The 16722-nt window shown below is 36.1% G+C and overlaps 1 protein-coding gene across 3 annotated transcripts in view; it reads right to left on the bottom strand.

The window, feature by feature from the left end:
- LOC124365434 (synaptic vesicle membrane protein VAT-1 homolog) overlaps positions 1-16722 on the bottom strand; it is a 34655-nt gene that overhangs the window by 8225 nt on the left and 9708 nt on the right. For all 3 annotated transcript variants that reach the window (XM_046821427.1, XM_046821422.1, XM_046821415.1), the window contains exons 3-4: positions 16492-16683; positions 12376-12589 (exon numbers count right to left, since the gene is read on the bottom strand). In XM_046821427.1, coding sequence (XP_046677383.1) covers positions 12376-12589; positions 16492-16683 — 406 coding nt within the window. The remainder of the gene's footprint in view (positions 1-12375; positions 12590-16491; positions 16684-16722) is intronic.

The raw sequence follows: 16722 nt of genomic DNA, 5'->3' as shown, positions 1-16722 counted from the left end.
CGGCGGAGCAAGTACTTTTTGTGATTCAATGTTTATTGAAATTAAATTCGGCTATTGCCATTTATATAAATTTAATATACACATATACATATACACATACATACATAATACAGTATGAGTATAGCATATATATACGAGGTCCAATCAAAAAGTATCCGACCTCGTCGTGTATCGCGGCTTCTGCTGCCAATAATGAGATAAGATTTGTTGCGACAATAGTTCCTACTATGATAAGGAAATGTACAAAGTCTTATCTTGATCCACCGACTGTTTCGCCGGAGACGGGTCAGTATGTACTGATAAGTCAAGTGCGCGTATCGGTTTTCTCTAACTGTGAAGAAGACGGAAAAAGTGGAACAACGTTATTGCATTAAATTTTGCGTGAAACTCGGAGAAAAACAAAGTGAGACCATTCGGAAAATTCAGCTAGCATTTGAAAATGAGGCAATGAGTGTTACGCAGATTAAAGAGTGGTATAACCGTTTCAAAAGTGGTCGAACCTCGGCAGAAAGTGACGCGCGTTTGGGCCGACCAAAAACAAGTCGAACTCCGGAAATCATCGAGAAAGCAAAAGTTTTGATCTGTGAAAATCGTCGAATGACTGTGGAGGAAGTAAGTACTGAGTTAGATGTCAGTTTCGGATCAGCTGAAGCAATTTTAACGGATGACTTGGGATTGCGCCGGGTAGCCGCAAAATTTGTGCAAAAATTGCTGACAGACGAGCAGAAGCAACGGCGATTGGATGTTGCCGAGGACATGCTGCAATGTTGTGTGGATGATGCGGACTTTTTGACATCGATAATAACTGGAGACGAAAGTTGGGTCTATGGATATGACCCTGAGACCAAATTTCAGTCATCACAATGGCATTCTCCCCAGGATCCTCGGCCAAAAAAAGCAAGGCAAGTTCGAAGCAATATCAAAGTGATGCTTACTGTTTTTTTCGACCACCAAGGAGTTGTGCACCATGAATATGCCCCTGAGGGTCAAACTGTGAATGCACAGTACTATTTAAGTGTCCAACGTCGTCTCCGAGATGCGATTCGCCGCAAAAGACCTGACTTGTGGGCGACTCAAAATTGGCGGCTACACCACGACAATGCGCCAGCTCATTCTTCCCAACTCATTCTTCCCAGCTCATTCAAACTTTTTAGGCGAAACACGGCACTCCGCAAGTTCCTTAGCCTCCGTACTCTCCAGATATGGCTCCATGCGATTTTTGGCTCTTCCCCCACCTCAAAAACCCATTGAAAGGCACCAGATTTGAAAGTCGAGAAGCAATTATGAAAAAAACGACGGCTGATCTCATGGTGATGCCGAAAAGTGATTTTCAAGACTGCTTCCAGAAGTGGAAACGTCGCTGGAATCATTGTGTTGCTTCTCAGGGTGCTTATTTTGAAAAAAATTAACGCCAGCTTTTTTCAGGTAACTTCAGTTTTACGTTGCACCAAAAGGTAGGATACTTTTTGATTGGACCTCGTATATTGTATTTCAGACCACCCAGCCTCAATCTCCTGTGGTTGACCAGTTTGATATAGAGCATTGCAATAAACTATAACCATAATAAATCTCATACTGCGAATGTCACAAAATTGTTTTTGTTACATTTAAAATACATAGTTTACCCAGAAATTTGAATCTCAAAAATTACAAATTAGCAAGATAGGTAATGCGGTACATAATTTAAAAGTGCTTTCAATATTGAACAATTTAGTACAAAATTCTTAAAATATCTTAAATCTTGTCCAAATGGCAGGGATTTCTTGGAAATTTTGAGTTTTTCTTTTTTAATACGGTACTTATTTGATAGTCTGAATTTTTTATATTGGAAGCACAAGATAAGCTTTCAAACAGTATGTCGTAACACCATGTTTTGCAAATATATATATTTCAAAATCTTTCAAATCTGTCAATATATTTCAAATTGATTTCAAGGCCCCAAAATACTATTCTTAAATCTAGGAAATTTGATGAAATGCAACAACTTTTATTAGTACTTTAAGCCATAATAGTCAGTTTGCACGTCTAAAAAAATGAAACCATGTAAGTTATAAGTCGCCTTCGGCTCCGTGGGGGCTATGCCCCGCAGGCCTCTAAGTGGGGTGTTAACAAATTCTGGGAATAGAGAGATTTGGTGATTGGTTAAATTCGGAGATGAGGTTTCCAAATTTCATGTTTACAACTGTATCCGTTCTCGAGAATAGTGCGAGGTGGTAATGGTTCGCTAGCGCTTAGCCAAATGATGTGTGATATATAAGAATAATCAATGGATTTCATAGTCAAATGAACTTGTTCTCAAGACCGAATCTAAGTGGACAAAATTTAGTAATATCACAAAGTAAAATAATAGTTTAAGCTATGCATTTGACTAGAATTTACTATTTTTGAATTTTAGGTGTATTTTGGGTATGAGAAATAGAGATACAAGGAAATACCAAACAACTTTTTTTAAGTTAACTTAATTCCCAATATAGATATTGCATTAGATTTGAGTAACAACTTGTAGATCGTTAAAATTTTGCCTTTGAACACAAATAAACACAGAAAATTTCCTAGATCTAACTAAAGTTCTGACTTTAAACACCTTTTGTAGCTTAATCGTGGGGAGTTATGACAAGAAGTGACTGGACCTTCTTGTCAAAAATTTAATTTTGTCCAGTCAACCAAGAGGGAACAATTTATTGTGAAGATGGAAAGAAAGCAAGAAGAATTAATCAAGACTTCAAATATCAATAATCAAATATCATTAACACGCTACAGCAAGATCTAGAAGAGGAAAAAAGTCCAAACATCATGTTCAAAAATTTTATTGTTCTAAAAGAGGAAAAAGCACACATGGTCACTCAAATAAAAGGTTTGGAACAAAAAATTTAAGAAATGGGAAAACAAATCAAACTTCCTCCTTTTAAAGTCTGACCACCACACCATCCTCTTAACAATATTTAGTTCTGAAGTGTTAAAGTGCGGTATAAGCGAAGATCCTGAGGTTCAGTTTGAAAATGTTACAAGAAATAATAAAGAACAAAAGCCCATTGAAATACATCACAGAAGCAATAAAGAAAGAAAATCTAAAAGTTTATCACTAGACACAAAAAAAACAACATTTCATTCAAGAATATAACAGTCACACCCGAAATCTTACTGCACTGACAAAGTAGAGGACGAGACACTTCACCAATGTGACTGGCATATGTAAACCTGAGCTGGACTGCTGGACATTCGCTCTACTTTAACAATGTCACCGGAGCACTGCTTTGTGATTCTAGCAGGAACAAATGATGTGGCCAACAGGTACCAGGACATTCTCTATGAGCACTTGGGAGGGTGTGATTAGAATACTATCTCTTCTACCATATAGGCATGATTTACCTTTAATTTTTGGCCTGAGGGAAAAGGACAATTTGTCCCCACAGCTTAGTCCTAAAAGGACCTTTGCGCCTCCCTTACTTTAATTTTGTGTCCTAAAAGTCTGAAGCTTTTGCAAAAACTGATCAGATTTGAGGGCTCCTGTTCTCTGATGCCCTTGGGACTGAGGAGATATGCTCCCAGGAATCTTTTCCGAGTTTCTATGATGGCAGGACAATCTAATACAGGACAATCTATGCTCATCTGATTCCTCCTTGTCTCCACAGAGTCTACATTCGTCAGTCTGGCTAAGGCCCACCCTCATAAGATATTTCCTTAGGGGGCCATGTCCTATCAACATCATAAAATTAGTCTTATATCCTCCTTATTCTGATCCAAGAGAGCTGCCCACCCTTTAACCTAAGGAGAGATAAATATGTTGGATAGTCTTAATCCTGAGGCTCTACTCCAATTAATGTTTCTTGTCCTCTTTTCCCAGTCTTTGACCAGAGCTTTGCTATTGGAGAAGGCTATCCTGCAACCTGGCTCAGGACCCACCATTATGGACTCCACTCCCTTTTTGGCGAGGATGTCTGCTTTTTCATTTCCATGAATGACAAAGCACCCAGCACCCAACCAAGTGTTATTCTGTTATTCGTTGCCAGCTTAGCTAGAGCATTCTTACATTCCCAGACTGCTTTTGAGTCAAACGAACAGGTATCAAGTGCCTTTAGTGCAGCCTGACTATCAGAAAGTATTAAGTATTTTAATCTTTTTGTCTTCATTTGCATGAGTCTTCTGGAACATGAGTCTATTGCCATGACCTCCGCTTGAAAGACCGTGGCATGTTTTCCCAGGGGCACTGCCATGTTAACTCCTGGTCCGTATATTCCGTATCCTGCCCTAGCGTCAAGGCGTGAACCATCTGTATAAAACTTCAGGACTCCTTTTGTAGGGTAGGCCTCCTTTTTAATCTATTTCTCCCTTCCATCGATAGAGACCGCATATGGGTTTTCAAAGGAGTATTTCTTAACCATTGCACCTGACACATTGGTTAGCATTTCAGCCTCAGGAAATTCCTACGGCTGAGTGATTTTGTAGTAACGCTTTTGGAAACTAATAATACATTTGCAATGTCTATTTACACTTTATACACTATATACATGGACTCACTCCAATTAAAAGTTCTTCTGAGTGTGGTAAGCCCGGAAGCACTGCACCACGCACAACCCGACTCCCCCGCAAGCGGTACACTGGTAGAGGGATTCCTTGCGAACTTGTCGTTTTGTCCACACAGCACATCTTTTCATAGCATTTTGCCTTTTCTCAGTTGATGGTACCAAATCAGGGAAGTGGCGTTCAATCAACCGAAGAGGGTCAGCTTCATTTGATGGCCTGCCCTTTTCACTTTCCGCTGATCATCTAGGTGATGGTACACAATTTGTTAGACAAGTTTTTCTCTAAACTGAAGGGAAGTCATTTTTCCACCAAGCTTTTGATAAAGAACGTGTGCATTGAATATGCCCATATTCAATAGATGGCGGAATTCCTTCTTATACCAGACTTTCTGCCTTTTCCTTTCAAGTGGAACGGTGCATCTGGACAACACGATCTACTCCACCCATAAGTTTGTTGTAGTTGTTAACGATAGAGGGTACTATTGCCGGTTTTCCTTTCCTTCTCACTTCTGTGTATGAAATTTCATGCCACATAGACAACAGGCTAACCTCTCTTTTGTCCTGCCATTTTATGTACAAAACCTGTCCTTTATTCTCGATAGCCGCAACAGTTTCACCCGCAGATAGTTTGGTTTTAGTTACATCTTTTGGTAACCCTTTTCTGTTTGTTTTTACAGTCCCAACTAAGTCCGTTTTTCTTGTATGTAGAGCTATAGCAATTTCAGGGCTACAATAAAAATTGTCTGTATATATACACAATATCCCTTATCAAGCAAGTCATCCATTACTGTAAGTATGACATTTACACCCTGACCATAATCATTTCTTCTCAAAAAGAATGTTTCTGCACCGACGTAAGTAATCAATTTCCATAGATATCCTGATTTCGCTTCAGAAAGAACAAATGTTTTTATGCCAAAACATGCTCGTTTTATTCTTATATATTGCATGAAGCTAAGTCTGCCTTTCCATAACAGTAGACTTTCATCGATAGAAATGTCGCGGTGTGGAGTGTAAACGGAAGAAAGCTTTTTTGAAATGTATTCATACACAGGCCACAATTTTTGCAATCTTTTGGGGCAGCCATCGGAAGTATTGTTACTAAAATGTAAAAATCTGTTTAGAAGCTTTATTCTAATGAGAGGTAAAAGACTAGCAAATCCAGGCGTAGAAAACAAAGGTTTAGTTGTGAAGTAGCGGTCAAACACTGGTTTCCAGATAAGTCCTAGCAAAATGTAAAATGTTAAGAGCAAAAAGATTTCATCCCTGTCCGTGGGTTTCCACGCATGGAATCTAGAGAAGTGGTCGATAAGCTAAAAATTATTCAGCGTAAATGTTTGTTTGATTTGCAATTAGATCGAGTAGTTCATCAGTTACAAACAATTTGAAAAGCTCATAAGGGTCGTCCTTGTAATTTATTTATATGAACATTTACTCCGGGGGAACCACTAAATGAAAATGGGGAAATTCGGGTATTAGTTTTCCCGTAGTTATCCCATTTCAATTCATCCAAATCTTCCAAACATTCCGTTTGAATAGTCTGGGGGTCAGGTGGATGAAGCTGAGGCTCCTCGTTATCAACTGCCTTGGCAAGTAAGTCTTAAAATTTATCATCGTTGTCACTCTCAGATGACGCAAACAAAAGTTCTTCAATGTCCTCTTCTTCACACATGTAGGCCATGTCACTGTCAGTACACAAAACAAAAAGGAAACAACAAGGTCAATAACCGCGATGCGACTGGGCAACAAAGCAACGTGGACGACTGAGCAGGGATGTGCGGAGGACGGAATAGCCAATCAACACGTGGTTACATTGACCTACATTGCATTTATGAAAAAAGAAAGAGTTTCAATTTGATTTAAGTAATAAATAAATATAATACAAGTAAAGTAAAACACCTAATTGCATAAAGCCTCAAATAAATGAGTTGCATAATAACAAAGGGAAGACGTTCAGTCAACGGAACAGCCACAGTCAAAGGAATGAACCAATGTAAAAATAGAACATCGCGCTCACTCTAGCGGCAATTCTAGGAACTACGGCGAGCTAGCGCGACAAACAACGAGAAAACATGAATCACTTTAAACCGCGCGTACACGCGACAGCGGTACTTTTTCTGCACTTGGTTCTTGACGCGTACACGCGACAAAAACTCTTAAGGGGTTAAGCAAGCTAGCCTTTGAAGACTCTGCAGCCTTTTAGCAGCTGTTGTTTGTTCTACTTACGGCCACCACATTATGGCAGCATATGTGACCATTGGTTTTATTATAGTTTTGTAAATCTAATATATCATTTTGAGTTTCAATCCCCATTTACATCCAAATAGTCTCTTATAGGCCCCAAGGGCCATTGTCGCTTTGGATATTCTGTTCTCAATATGTGAGTTCCAAGTGAGCCTCTCATCCAGGATTATACTCAGGTATTTTACTTCTTTTGTTTGGTTTATACTGATTCCTTCCAGGACAGGTTGTGTAAGCTGGAACTTTCTTTTCCTGGTAAAGGTTGACATATTTTTTTCAGATGGGTTGATCCGTAGACATTCCTTATGACACCAGTTGCTTATGAGGTTTAATTCTTCTTGAATTAGGCGTTCCAGCGTGCCTTTGTTTTTTCCTTTGACCATAAGCACTAGGTCGAACACATAACATAGTAAGTAGCCTTGTTCCCCTCTTCTCTGCTTTACTAAGAAGATCATCTACCACCATCGCCCACAGGAGAGGAGACAGAACTCCCCACTGGGGGCAGCCTTTCCAGGCCGTGATTGCGGCAGATTCGTCTCTGTACTTTGCCGTTACTTGTCTGCTTTTTAGGAGGGCTACTGTCCATTTGACTACATCTGAGGGAACTCCAAAACATTCCATAGCAGTCTCCATGGATTGATATGCAACTCGGTTGAAAGCTCCTTCAATGTCCATAATGACGCTGACTAGGACTTCCTTTTCGTTGAAGGTGTTCTCCACCGCTTCCACTAACTAGGCTGTGGTAGTTGATTTACTTTCTATATAAGCGTGTTGAGTGGGATTAAGTGGGTCCACGACCACCTTGCTTTGGTAAATAATATCATCGAGACACTTTGATAGGACAGTGTGGAATACATATCTCAATATCTTTGACATTCCCCAAAATTATTTTACATCTCACAGCCTAAACTTCCGTGGCAAAGGGAAATGTCATGGCCGATGCTATAGTGAAAAGACTAGCCCTGATGTCATTGCTGCTACCCAGACTTGCTGCAGTTGCGGGACCTGTGAAGGGAACAACCCCATCCGAGCTGGCCACACGAGTAACCTTACGTCGTGAAACGTACTTCGCCACCGTCTAGTCCTTCGATGAACTAGAATTCCAGCCTTCAAACAACACCAAGTCAACACAGACTGATTCTCGATCGACAGAAAACAATTTTTTATAGGGCAACCGCTTTGGATGGATAGGCAGAATTGAATATATCAAAACCTATTACTGTGAAAGTGTGATCAGTGATTTAACTGTTGAGCAATTGGACAGACTTTGACATGCACAGAATTACTGTATTAGATTTATTTAAAATCTCAGATGTCATGAGCACGTTTCACAATTGTTTCAGCAGTTATCACTCATGAAACTCCAAGAACTATGCCGATTCTATATTCTTTTCATTCTACATACAATTATCAAAACCAAAACTCCTATTTATCTGTCCTATCACTTCAATTTTTTCTCTGATATTAGTAGTAGAACGACCTATTAGAAGGGGAGCCACTTTACTATCAATTCCCATTCATACATCAACAACTTTTAATAGGTCATTTACTGTTCAGGTTTGTCGCTTTTGCAATGCTCTCCCTGACGATATTAGAAGTATCGAGGGTTGTGAGTGCTTCAGGGTGAGGGTGAGGAACATGCCATTGGGGTAACTGTGGGAGTGACGGGTAATGGTGCTTGCGATGTGTGTGTGAGGTCAGACTGTGGGTTGGAACAGTTGAATGTGTTATTGTTTTATTTTCTCTTTTACATTGTTAGCTTCTTTTCTTTATCTTTCATTAATAATTATATTATTAAGTTCATGAGTTATTTTATGTGAATTAAGCAATTTTGTTAACATTTTATTATAAAGTTAAGTATGTTAAAAGTTTACATGTGTCTGTATTCAAGTATTGTTAATTTACTATATTTGATATAAGGTTGAGTGGTAGAGAGGGCTTGACAGTCCTAACTCCACCTCTTTAATAAAGGCATTTTTTAAATTTCATAACAAATCAAAAACAAAAAAACTATTGCAACTTTTCCATTCCAATCCCACCCCCTTTTCCATTCCATCGCTTGAAATCATTATTTACTTTACAAAATATTTTACAACTACAAACGAACTGATCAGCACGGAAGAATAACCTCCTGTGATAAACAAAACAGACCTGTAATGACAAGGGAAGGATGGGTAATATCGCTAGATGGCGGGAAATGATAGCGCACCAAACATTGTTTATAAGGCCATAAGTAGTCAGCCGCATATGTCATGGCGCTGCTAAAACGCGATGGGGGTTTTCAACATCGAACGTTTTAATGGACCAAAATACATACAGGAGCCCAAAATTTCCAAAATTGTAAGAGAGACAAGACCAGAAAATCTCACTCTCCACAAAACTCTTTCAAAATAAAAGTGGGATTTTCTAAATTTATCCCAACCAGTAGAGCAACACTTTGAAACCTTTAACAGTTGATGTATGTTGTCCAAAATGAACAATCAAAGTTTGCTAAAAACGATAAACAATAAGTGGATTTCTAAAGGAATTCTGATCTTGAGAGAAAAACTCTATTTTGCTCCGAAATTTATAAACAAACTCAAGATGACAATTTAAAAACATTTTTCCGGAAATATAAACAATTTATAGAAAGATGACTCAAGCAGCCAAAGCATATGATGTCTCCAAAGCGATTACAACTTCCAAAAATATTTCAACTGTTTAGGGCATCATAACCAATAATTCAAATCCAAAATGGTCCAGACCAAAATTAGGGATCAGTTTGTGGATGATGGAACCGATATGGCTAACGAGTTCAACAGGTTTTTTGAAACTGTGGCTTGTTACCAAGGCCCCTCCCCCATCAGCTCCTCAAGCAAACTCCATTGGAAGACAAATTCCTCTATGGGCCTGGCACCACTCAAAGAGAAAGAGCTCATCAGAATTATTTAGCAGCTCCCAGCTAAAAACTCGAACGATCTTAATTCAATCTGAATGTGGCTCATAAAGAAATGCTCAAAGCATATTGTGAGGCCACTGACTGCATTAATAAATTTGTCATTTTAAATTTCAAAATTCATTCATTTTCTAAAGTAACCCCTATTTAAAAAAAAAATACGATCCTACCCTCATAAATAACTACAGTATCTTGATTTTGCCAATTCCAAGCAAAATATTTTATAAGTTGTTTTTAGCGAGAAAGGTTTAATTTTTGAACAAACACAATCAGCTCTCAAATAACCAATTTGGCTTCAGAAAGGGCAAATCGATCGTATATAATTGTGGGTCTTGTTGATATAATTGTAGAGGAATTGTAAAGTCTAAATCGCACTTTAAGTGTGTTTCTCGATTTATCTAAAGCGTTTGATTTTGATCATATTACAATGCTTGACAGACTGGAATCTCATGGCATTCGAGGCGTGCATCTCACATGACAGTTCAATTCTAAGTGAAATAACTCCAGTTTTCAAAATCTCCAATCGTGTTTCCAATTCTACGAAAATGAATTATGGAGACCCCCAAGGATCCATTCTCAGTCCAATTCTCTTCCTGCTTTATATGTAAATGACAAAAAATCATCACTGCCACACAGGAAAACTGTGCAGTATGCTGATGATATGACTCTTTGTTTCAATGCAACTTTGAAATCAGTTTTGGAACAATTTGGAACATTAACAATTGTGTCCAACTCAATTTAAAGACAAATTTATCTAAATCTAACGTTTTGAATTTCGCTTTAAACTTAGTAGACTTTGAGTATGGCCACTAACATCATGTTGATATACAATACTAGAAGAAGTCTATTCCTCGAAATTCCTTGGAATTTACCTTGATCAAGATTTGACCTTGATAAATGTTTACATCGATTACGTTTGCTAAAAATTAGCCTCAGGCATTTATGTTCTGAGGTATTTAGTCAAATACTGCCCAAGTTAAGTTCCGACAACATATTATGGCACTTATGGATTGGTATTGTGGAGTGCCTGTGCAAACAATCAATTTTCAAGAGTGTTCAAATTGCAGAATCAAGTGATCCGCACCATTGCAAAATTGAAGTTTAGAAAGTCGTGCAAGCCAACTTTCAAGAGGTTGCAACTGTTAACTCTGTCTAGCCTCTACATTTTGGAAACAACATTTATCCAACACAATTTGATGTCGGAAAGTTGGATGATCTGGGACGTGAACTCTTAAAAGAAGACTACACAAGTGGCTGGTGAAGAACTCTATCTACAGTCTCGATGAGTTTTATGACATTCTCAACTCCTGACTTGTAATGTTTTTGTTGTTAATTTTTGTTCTTTCCTTTCAATGTTATGTTTCATAACTTATTATTTTTATTATTGATTGACAACTATTCTGTTCTTGATGATCATGAATAAAGCTTTCTGTATTCTGTATTCTGTAACTGAGGTTAGGAAAGTACAGAATGGAAATGTTCCTAGCCATCACTGGCTTTAAGGTTTCGTTGGCATACTGCACTTCTGGCAAAAAAGAAAAACATCCCTCGAGATAGTACCCATATTCAAGCTCAGATCATGTTAGCGCTTGTAAAGGTTATCTTTAACTTTGGTAGTTCTAGTAACATTTTTGTGCTAAACTAATTTAAATTTGCTTATATCACTTAATAACAATTAGTACATAGGGAGAGAGTAGCTTCCTTCTCGCCAAAGTTGCTTAATTTTGGGAGGAAGAAAACAAGAACTGAACGTAATAATGACATAATTTTCATTAGCAAGCCAAATAAAATTTGTTCTTTCTAATAATGTAGTTTTTTAGGTTCCCCGTAAGAAAAACGTTTCCAAAAATAGTGGCCTCCGGATAATACTAAAGTACCCAATAGAATGATAATACTACAAGAAACCTAAAGTACCCAATAGAATGATAATACTACAAGAAACTATTACTCTTATACTTCTATCAGACTCACAGTGATATGAAAGGTATGTCAACCTGCTAAGTACAACAGGATCTCAGCTCAAAGTGGGTTTTCAGTCTCTCATTAAGATATTCGAGCCTGCCCTTTGTTACAACTCTGTAAACAAACTCCTTGTGCCTTTTTTGTTCCCTAAGAATCCGGATAATACTAAAGTACCCAATAGAATGATAATACTACAAGAAACCTAAAGTACCCAATAGAATGATAATACTACAAGAAACTATTACTCTTATACTTCTATCAGACTCACAGTGATATGAAAGGTATGTCAACCTGCTAAGTACAACAGGATCTCAGCTCAAAGTGGGTTTTCAGTCTCTCATTAAGATATTCGAGCCTGCCCTTTGTTACAACTCTGTAAACAAACTCCTTGTGCCTTTTTTGTTCCCTAAGAATCGGATTTAACTGAAATGATACTGGTTCCAAAAACAGACTTGACAACACACTTGACAAAGTGTATGGCATTAAGGATAATGACTGGTTCTAAGTGCAATAATAATAATTCCAGTTTTTACACTCTTCGAATCTCATAAATTTTGATCAAACATAATACAGGCACAGTGCAGAAATTAAAACAATGCCTTCTAATGAGATGAAAAATAACAATAAGCATTTAAAAGCAAAACCTTTAAACAGAAATATCTTATTCTTTTATGGCACTTAAATAGAAAAGAGAAACAGACTTGTTTGACTTACCAGCAGCAGAATGTATTAGGACTGTCTGTCCAGAACGAAGGTTGCCGAAGCTGAAAAAAGCAAAGTAAGCTGAGAGATAGTTGGCTATCAGAGTACACGCCACCTTTGTGCAGATATCTCCAGGGATGACAAAACAGTGGGTAGAAGGAACTACCACAGACTCACGGAACATTCCAGCCTCATTAGGGCAATAGCAGACCACCCTGTCACCTACCTGTTAACAACCACATCATACTATGTACTTGTAGAATAATGTTTACCTAGAACCTAAATTGATTTTTATATTGCATTAATTGTTGATAAGAAATAATTTACTAATAGAATTTTATTTTTGGAAGATTCATTGGAAAGGAGTTTGTCAAGTTTGGAACAAATGTTTAATACTAATTTGCAGATAAACATGTACAGCCTTAGCATAGGGAAAATTTGTGATTACTTTTTATTTTTAAATGCGTCCAAAATATATTTAATTTCCCATTTGTAGTCAAAAGTGTAGCTCAACTTCAGATAACTTAGTCATTGTGTTTGAAAATCCTATACCAGCTGGATATATTTGCAGAGGGATATTTCCATTTTTTACAAATTAAGATTCAGGTGGAAGTGTCTTCAAACGCTTGATGGAGCGACAAGGTTGTATACCATCACATGGAATAACTATTTCAATGCTTCTCATATAATGGAACGTTTCTTTTCCATCAATAGTGTTAATATTAAAGTCAGCATTATCACGTACAAATTGAACAAAAATGCCAGGTTTTATTTCTGGTGGAGCTGCAAAAGTTGCTGAAGCTTGTTATAACGTACTATTTTGTATGAAGCACAAAAATCTAAGGAATAACATATACTTATAGTTTTTTTGGATCCAAATTTTCTATGAAACATCAAAGTCAAAGTAATATGCAGTGGTGATAGAAACGATCTTGGTCGTACAACTGATATTATAGCATGTGCTAAAGATTTACATTTATTTTCATATCTAGGAATTGTTTTCCTGTTAATTTTCTTGTCTTTTAATATTATTTCTGATAGTAAAAACTTTAAAGATTTTGGAATTGATTCATCAACATTTTCAAGCATTTTGTGACTTGGTGTATAATTTTGATTATCGTACAATTGAACTCTTATGACTTCTAACAATTTCGCTAGCTGCTTTTAATACCGTATATGAAATTCCCCATCTTCTTTATTTTTATATTTTGGATTGTACAAATTTTCTGTTAATACATTGTGATCGTTTTATTGAAACATATAATGGTAATAGATCCAAATTTAGTTAAAATAAAAAAAATCATCATTAAAGCGTTCTATTCGTCGGTTTTAAGTTTTTTCATCCGTAATATGCTCTGTAGTTATGACATTTTGCAACTCTTGTATGATAAATTGGAAATTATAATTTTCTTCTATGTACTTGTATATTTACTTCATTGCTGCATCTACCATCAAAATTCTCAGATTAATTGTTTTTTAACAATTACTCAGGTGATTATAATTTTTGAGCAAATTATAATTATAATTTAAAAGTTGGGAGTATTGATATATAAAATCTGTCTTTGCCAATCTTTATTCGGGTTTGTTTCTTTTGTCTTATCAGCTTCTTAGCCAAAAAGGAAACATTTTTCTCTAATCTAAGTTAGCAAAATCCATGATAATTTAGATTTTTTTTCTGAGTTGAAAATAAATAATTTTCACTTATCTTTTTTTATACATTTCAATATATTTCTTACTAATATATTTTTGCCGACAACCTGTTTGAGCAGAAACAAATTCAGTTTGTAAGTGAGGTAACACATCCTGTCGTTTGCTTGAAGCATCTCTTAAAGAGGTTTGTTACTCCTCTATTAATTTTCATAATTTCATCAAAATCTGAATGTTTTTGGAAGATGAACCCAGGTTTTTACATGTAACGCAGCTATATTCATCAGTCCTGCTGCTGGTCATTGGTTTATTCATAGTTTGAAAACTAATAGAAAACAATTAATAAAATAATAATTAATTCATTACATTTTTTCATTACTATTATTATTATATTTATATTTCAATTGCTTTTTAATCACCGATTTATCTATTATTTAATTAATCATCCAATAATGAACTGCAGTTTAAATTAGGTTACTTACCACAAAAAAATACAAAATATTTTGTAAAAAATTTAATAGAAAAAAATTTTCTTGAATACAACCTCTGTTAAAAAATATACAAGTATTATTTGTAAAAACAAAGAATTTTTACTGTTATAAATACATAACATGAACAGAGCACTTATAATTTATAACTAAACTAGCTGAAACATTCTGTAGTACTTTGCGCCTGCCGCTCCGCTCTCCCCTCCACGTATTATTATCTATTAAAGGTGCATATGATCGATCATTCATTTACACAATTATCTTTAATAGATTTTTTTATCTATATCTAATTACGTGAAATTTCACATATAAATAAAAAACTATTTAAAGTGAAACTATATGATTAAAAATTAAATACTTATTATAATTTGTTTAAAAAAAGAAAAAAACCCATGCAAAAACATATTTTGGTAAACATTGCAATTTATGGTTTAAAAACAAAATCCCATATAGAACATATAAATTCATTCACTGTAATTGTATTCCGAGGTCAAAACCCCCAGGCGCTTCACTACTTCTTTAGTTAGCAAGAAAGAGACCATTACCTGGGATATGATAGGTTGAACATTATCCTAATGTATTTTAATTTAACCTAATCCTACATTGCCTGGTTATTTTGCTAACTTTGTACTGAAAAGAGTTTAAAAGTTATTGTTATAAAAATATTGTTATGATGTATGCATCCATGGATGAGGATTACATGGTACATTATTTTGCCGGTATTTAAGCATTTACTGCAAACTTACCACCATGTTGTAAATGATCAATAAGTTAGTTTTTTGTTAAAATTTACAAAAACAGTTAGTGCAGTCAATGATGGTAAAAATAGTGTAAACTGTGTATTTATCCCATACAGAAACGATTTTGATAAATTTTGGATTTAGACTCTAGGATTTCCCCACTCATTTAAAAAGAAAAATTGCTTATCCCCGAGAAGGGGTGGCATCCAACCCCAGGGAAAAAGAAACCCCCAGCACAGGGTAGATTTTGAAATAGAGGACAAGTAGAACCTAAATCAAAATTTTTATGGAAAACGGTACTGTAAGACAAGGGAAAATAATCATTGACTGGACTTTGTATAGTTGATAAAAATTTACATTAAGCCTAACCCTAACATTCATTCACACTGGTTTTTTCGAGCTACTATAGGCGCTTGGCATACATACTAATAATAATTTTAAGATTTTGTTTTTACTGAGAGTTATATTAGGCTACATTAAAATGCCTGCATCTAACAGTGTGAAACTGCCCATAGATTCCATCCATAAAAAGAACTAATCCTCTGACATGTTCCTGACTAATCCTAGTTCCTGAACCAGTTCAATTAATAAAATAAAATTATTTGATTATTTTAAAACAAAAAGAAAAAATACAAAAAAATGGGTTTTCATGAACAAAGTGTACTTAATTTCACAGGACAAATGCAGACAAAAATTATCTATAAACCGTACCTCAAAAACGTAGATGAAGATTTCAAAAAAACTGCCTATACACATGGAATACATGGCCTACTGTATTATATACTACCCTCATTATTAGGCCTCGCCTATTTTCAGAGATTTATCTATTTTACATATCAAATACTGAAAACAACATCTATGGATAGTTGTACCACAAAAACGTACAAACCGATTTTGATAACATTTTCTATACACATTCATTACATGGTCTACTATACTACAATATAAGCCTCATTCTTAGACCACGCCTATTTTCGGAGCCATACAGATTTTACAGGCTACGTGCTGTAATATCAAATCTATAGATGGCCGTACCTCAAAAACGCACATGCTGATTTTAATAAAACTTTTTATATACATTCAATACATGGTATACTATACTAGAATATAAGCCTTATTCTCAGGCCACACCGATTTTACAGGCTATGTGGTAAAAAATCAAATAGATTTGACTAGCCAGCTAATGCCTTGTGTAATAAACGTCTAAAATATGTTTAACCTATACAATAAACAAGAATTTGGAGTCTACTCACATGCAGATTACGGACAGCTGATCCCACCTGGGTCACCTTGCCAGCACTTTCAAGCCCCAACACATAAGGGACAGGCCACTGCAAGACATTGCCCTTCATGTGGTAAACGTCCGCAAAGTTGACTCCACAGAACTCAACTGTGACCCTCACTTCGTGCTCAGCACACTTGGTCATCAAGGGCCATTCTATCACCTTTAACATACAGCAGTTCATGCTAATATACTGAACTGA

The sequence above is a fragment of the Homalodisca vitripennis genome, chromosome 1, assembly GCF_021130785.1.
Source record: "Homalodisca vitripennis isolate AUS2020 chromosome 1, UT_GWSS_2.1, whole genome shotgun sequence".
Classification (NCBI taxonomy): Eukaryota; Metazoa; Arthropoda; class Insecta; order Hemiptera; family Cicadellidae; genus Homalodisca; species Homalodisca vitripennis.
This window is presented reverse-complemented; position numbering and strand designations above follow the sequence as displayed.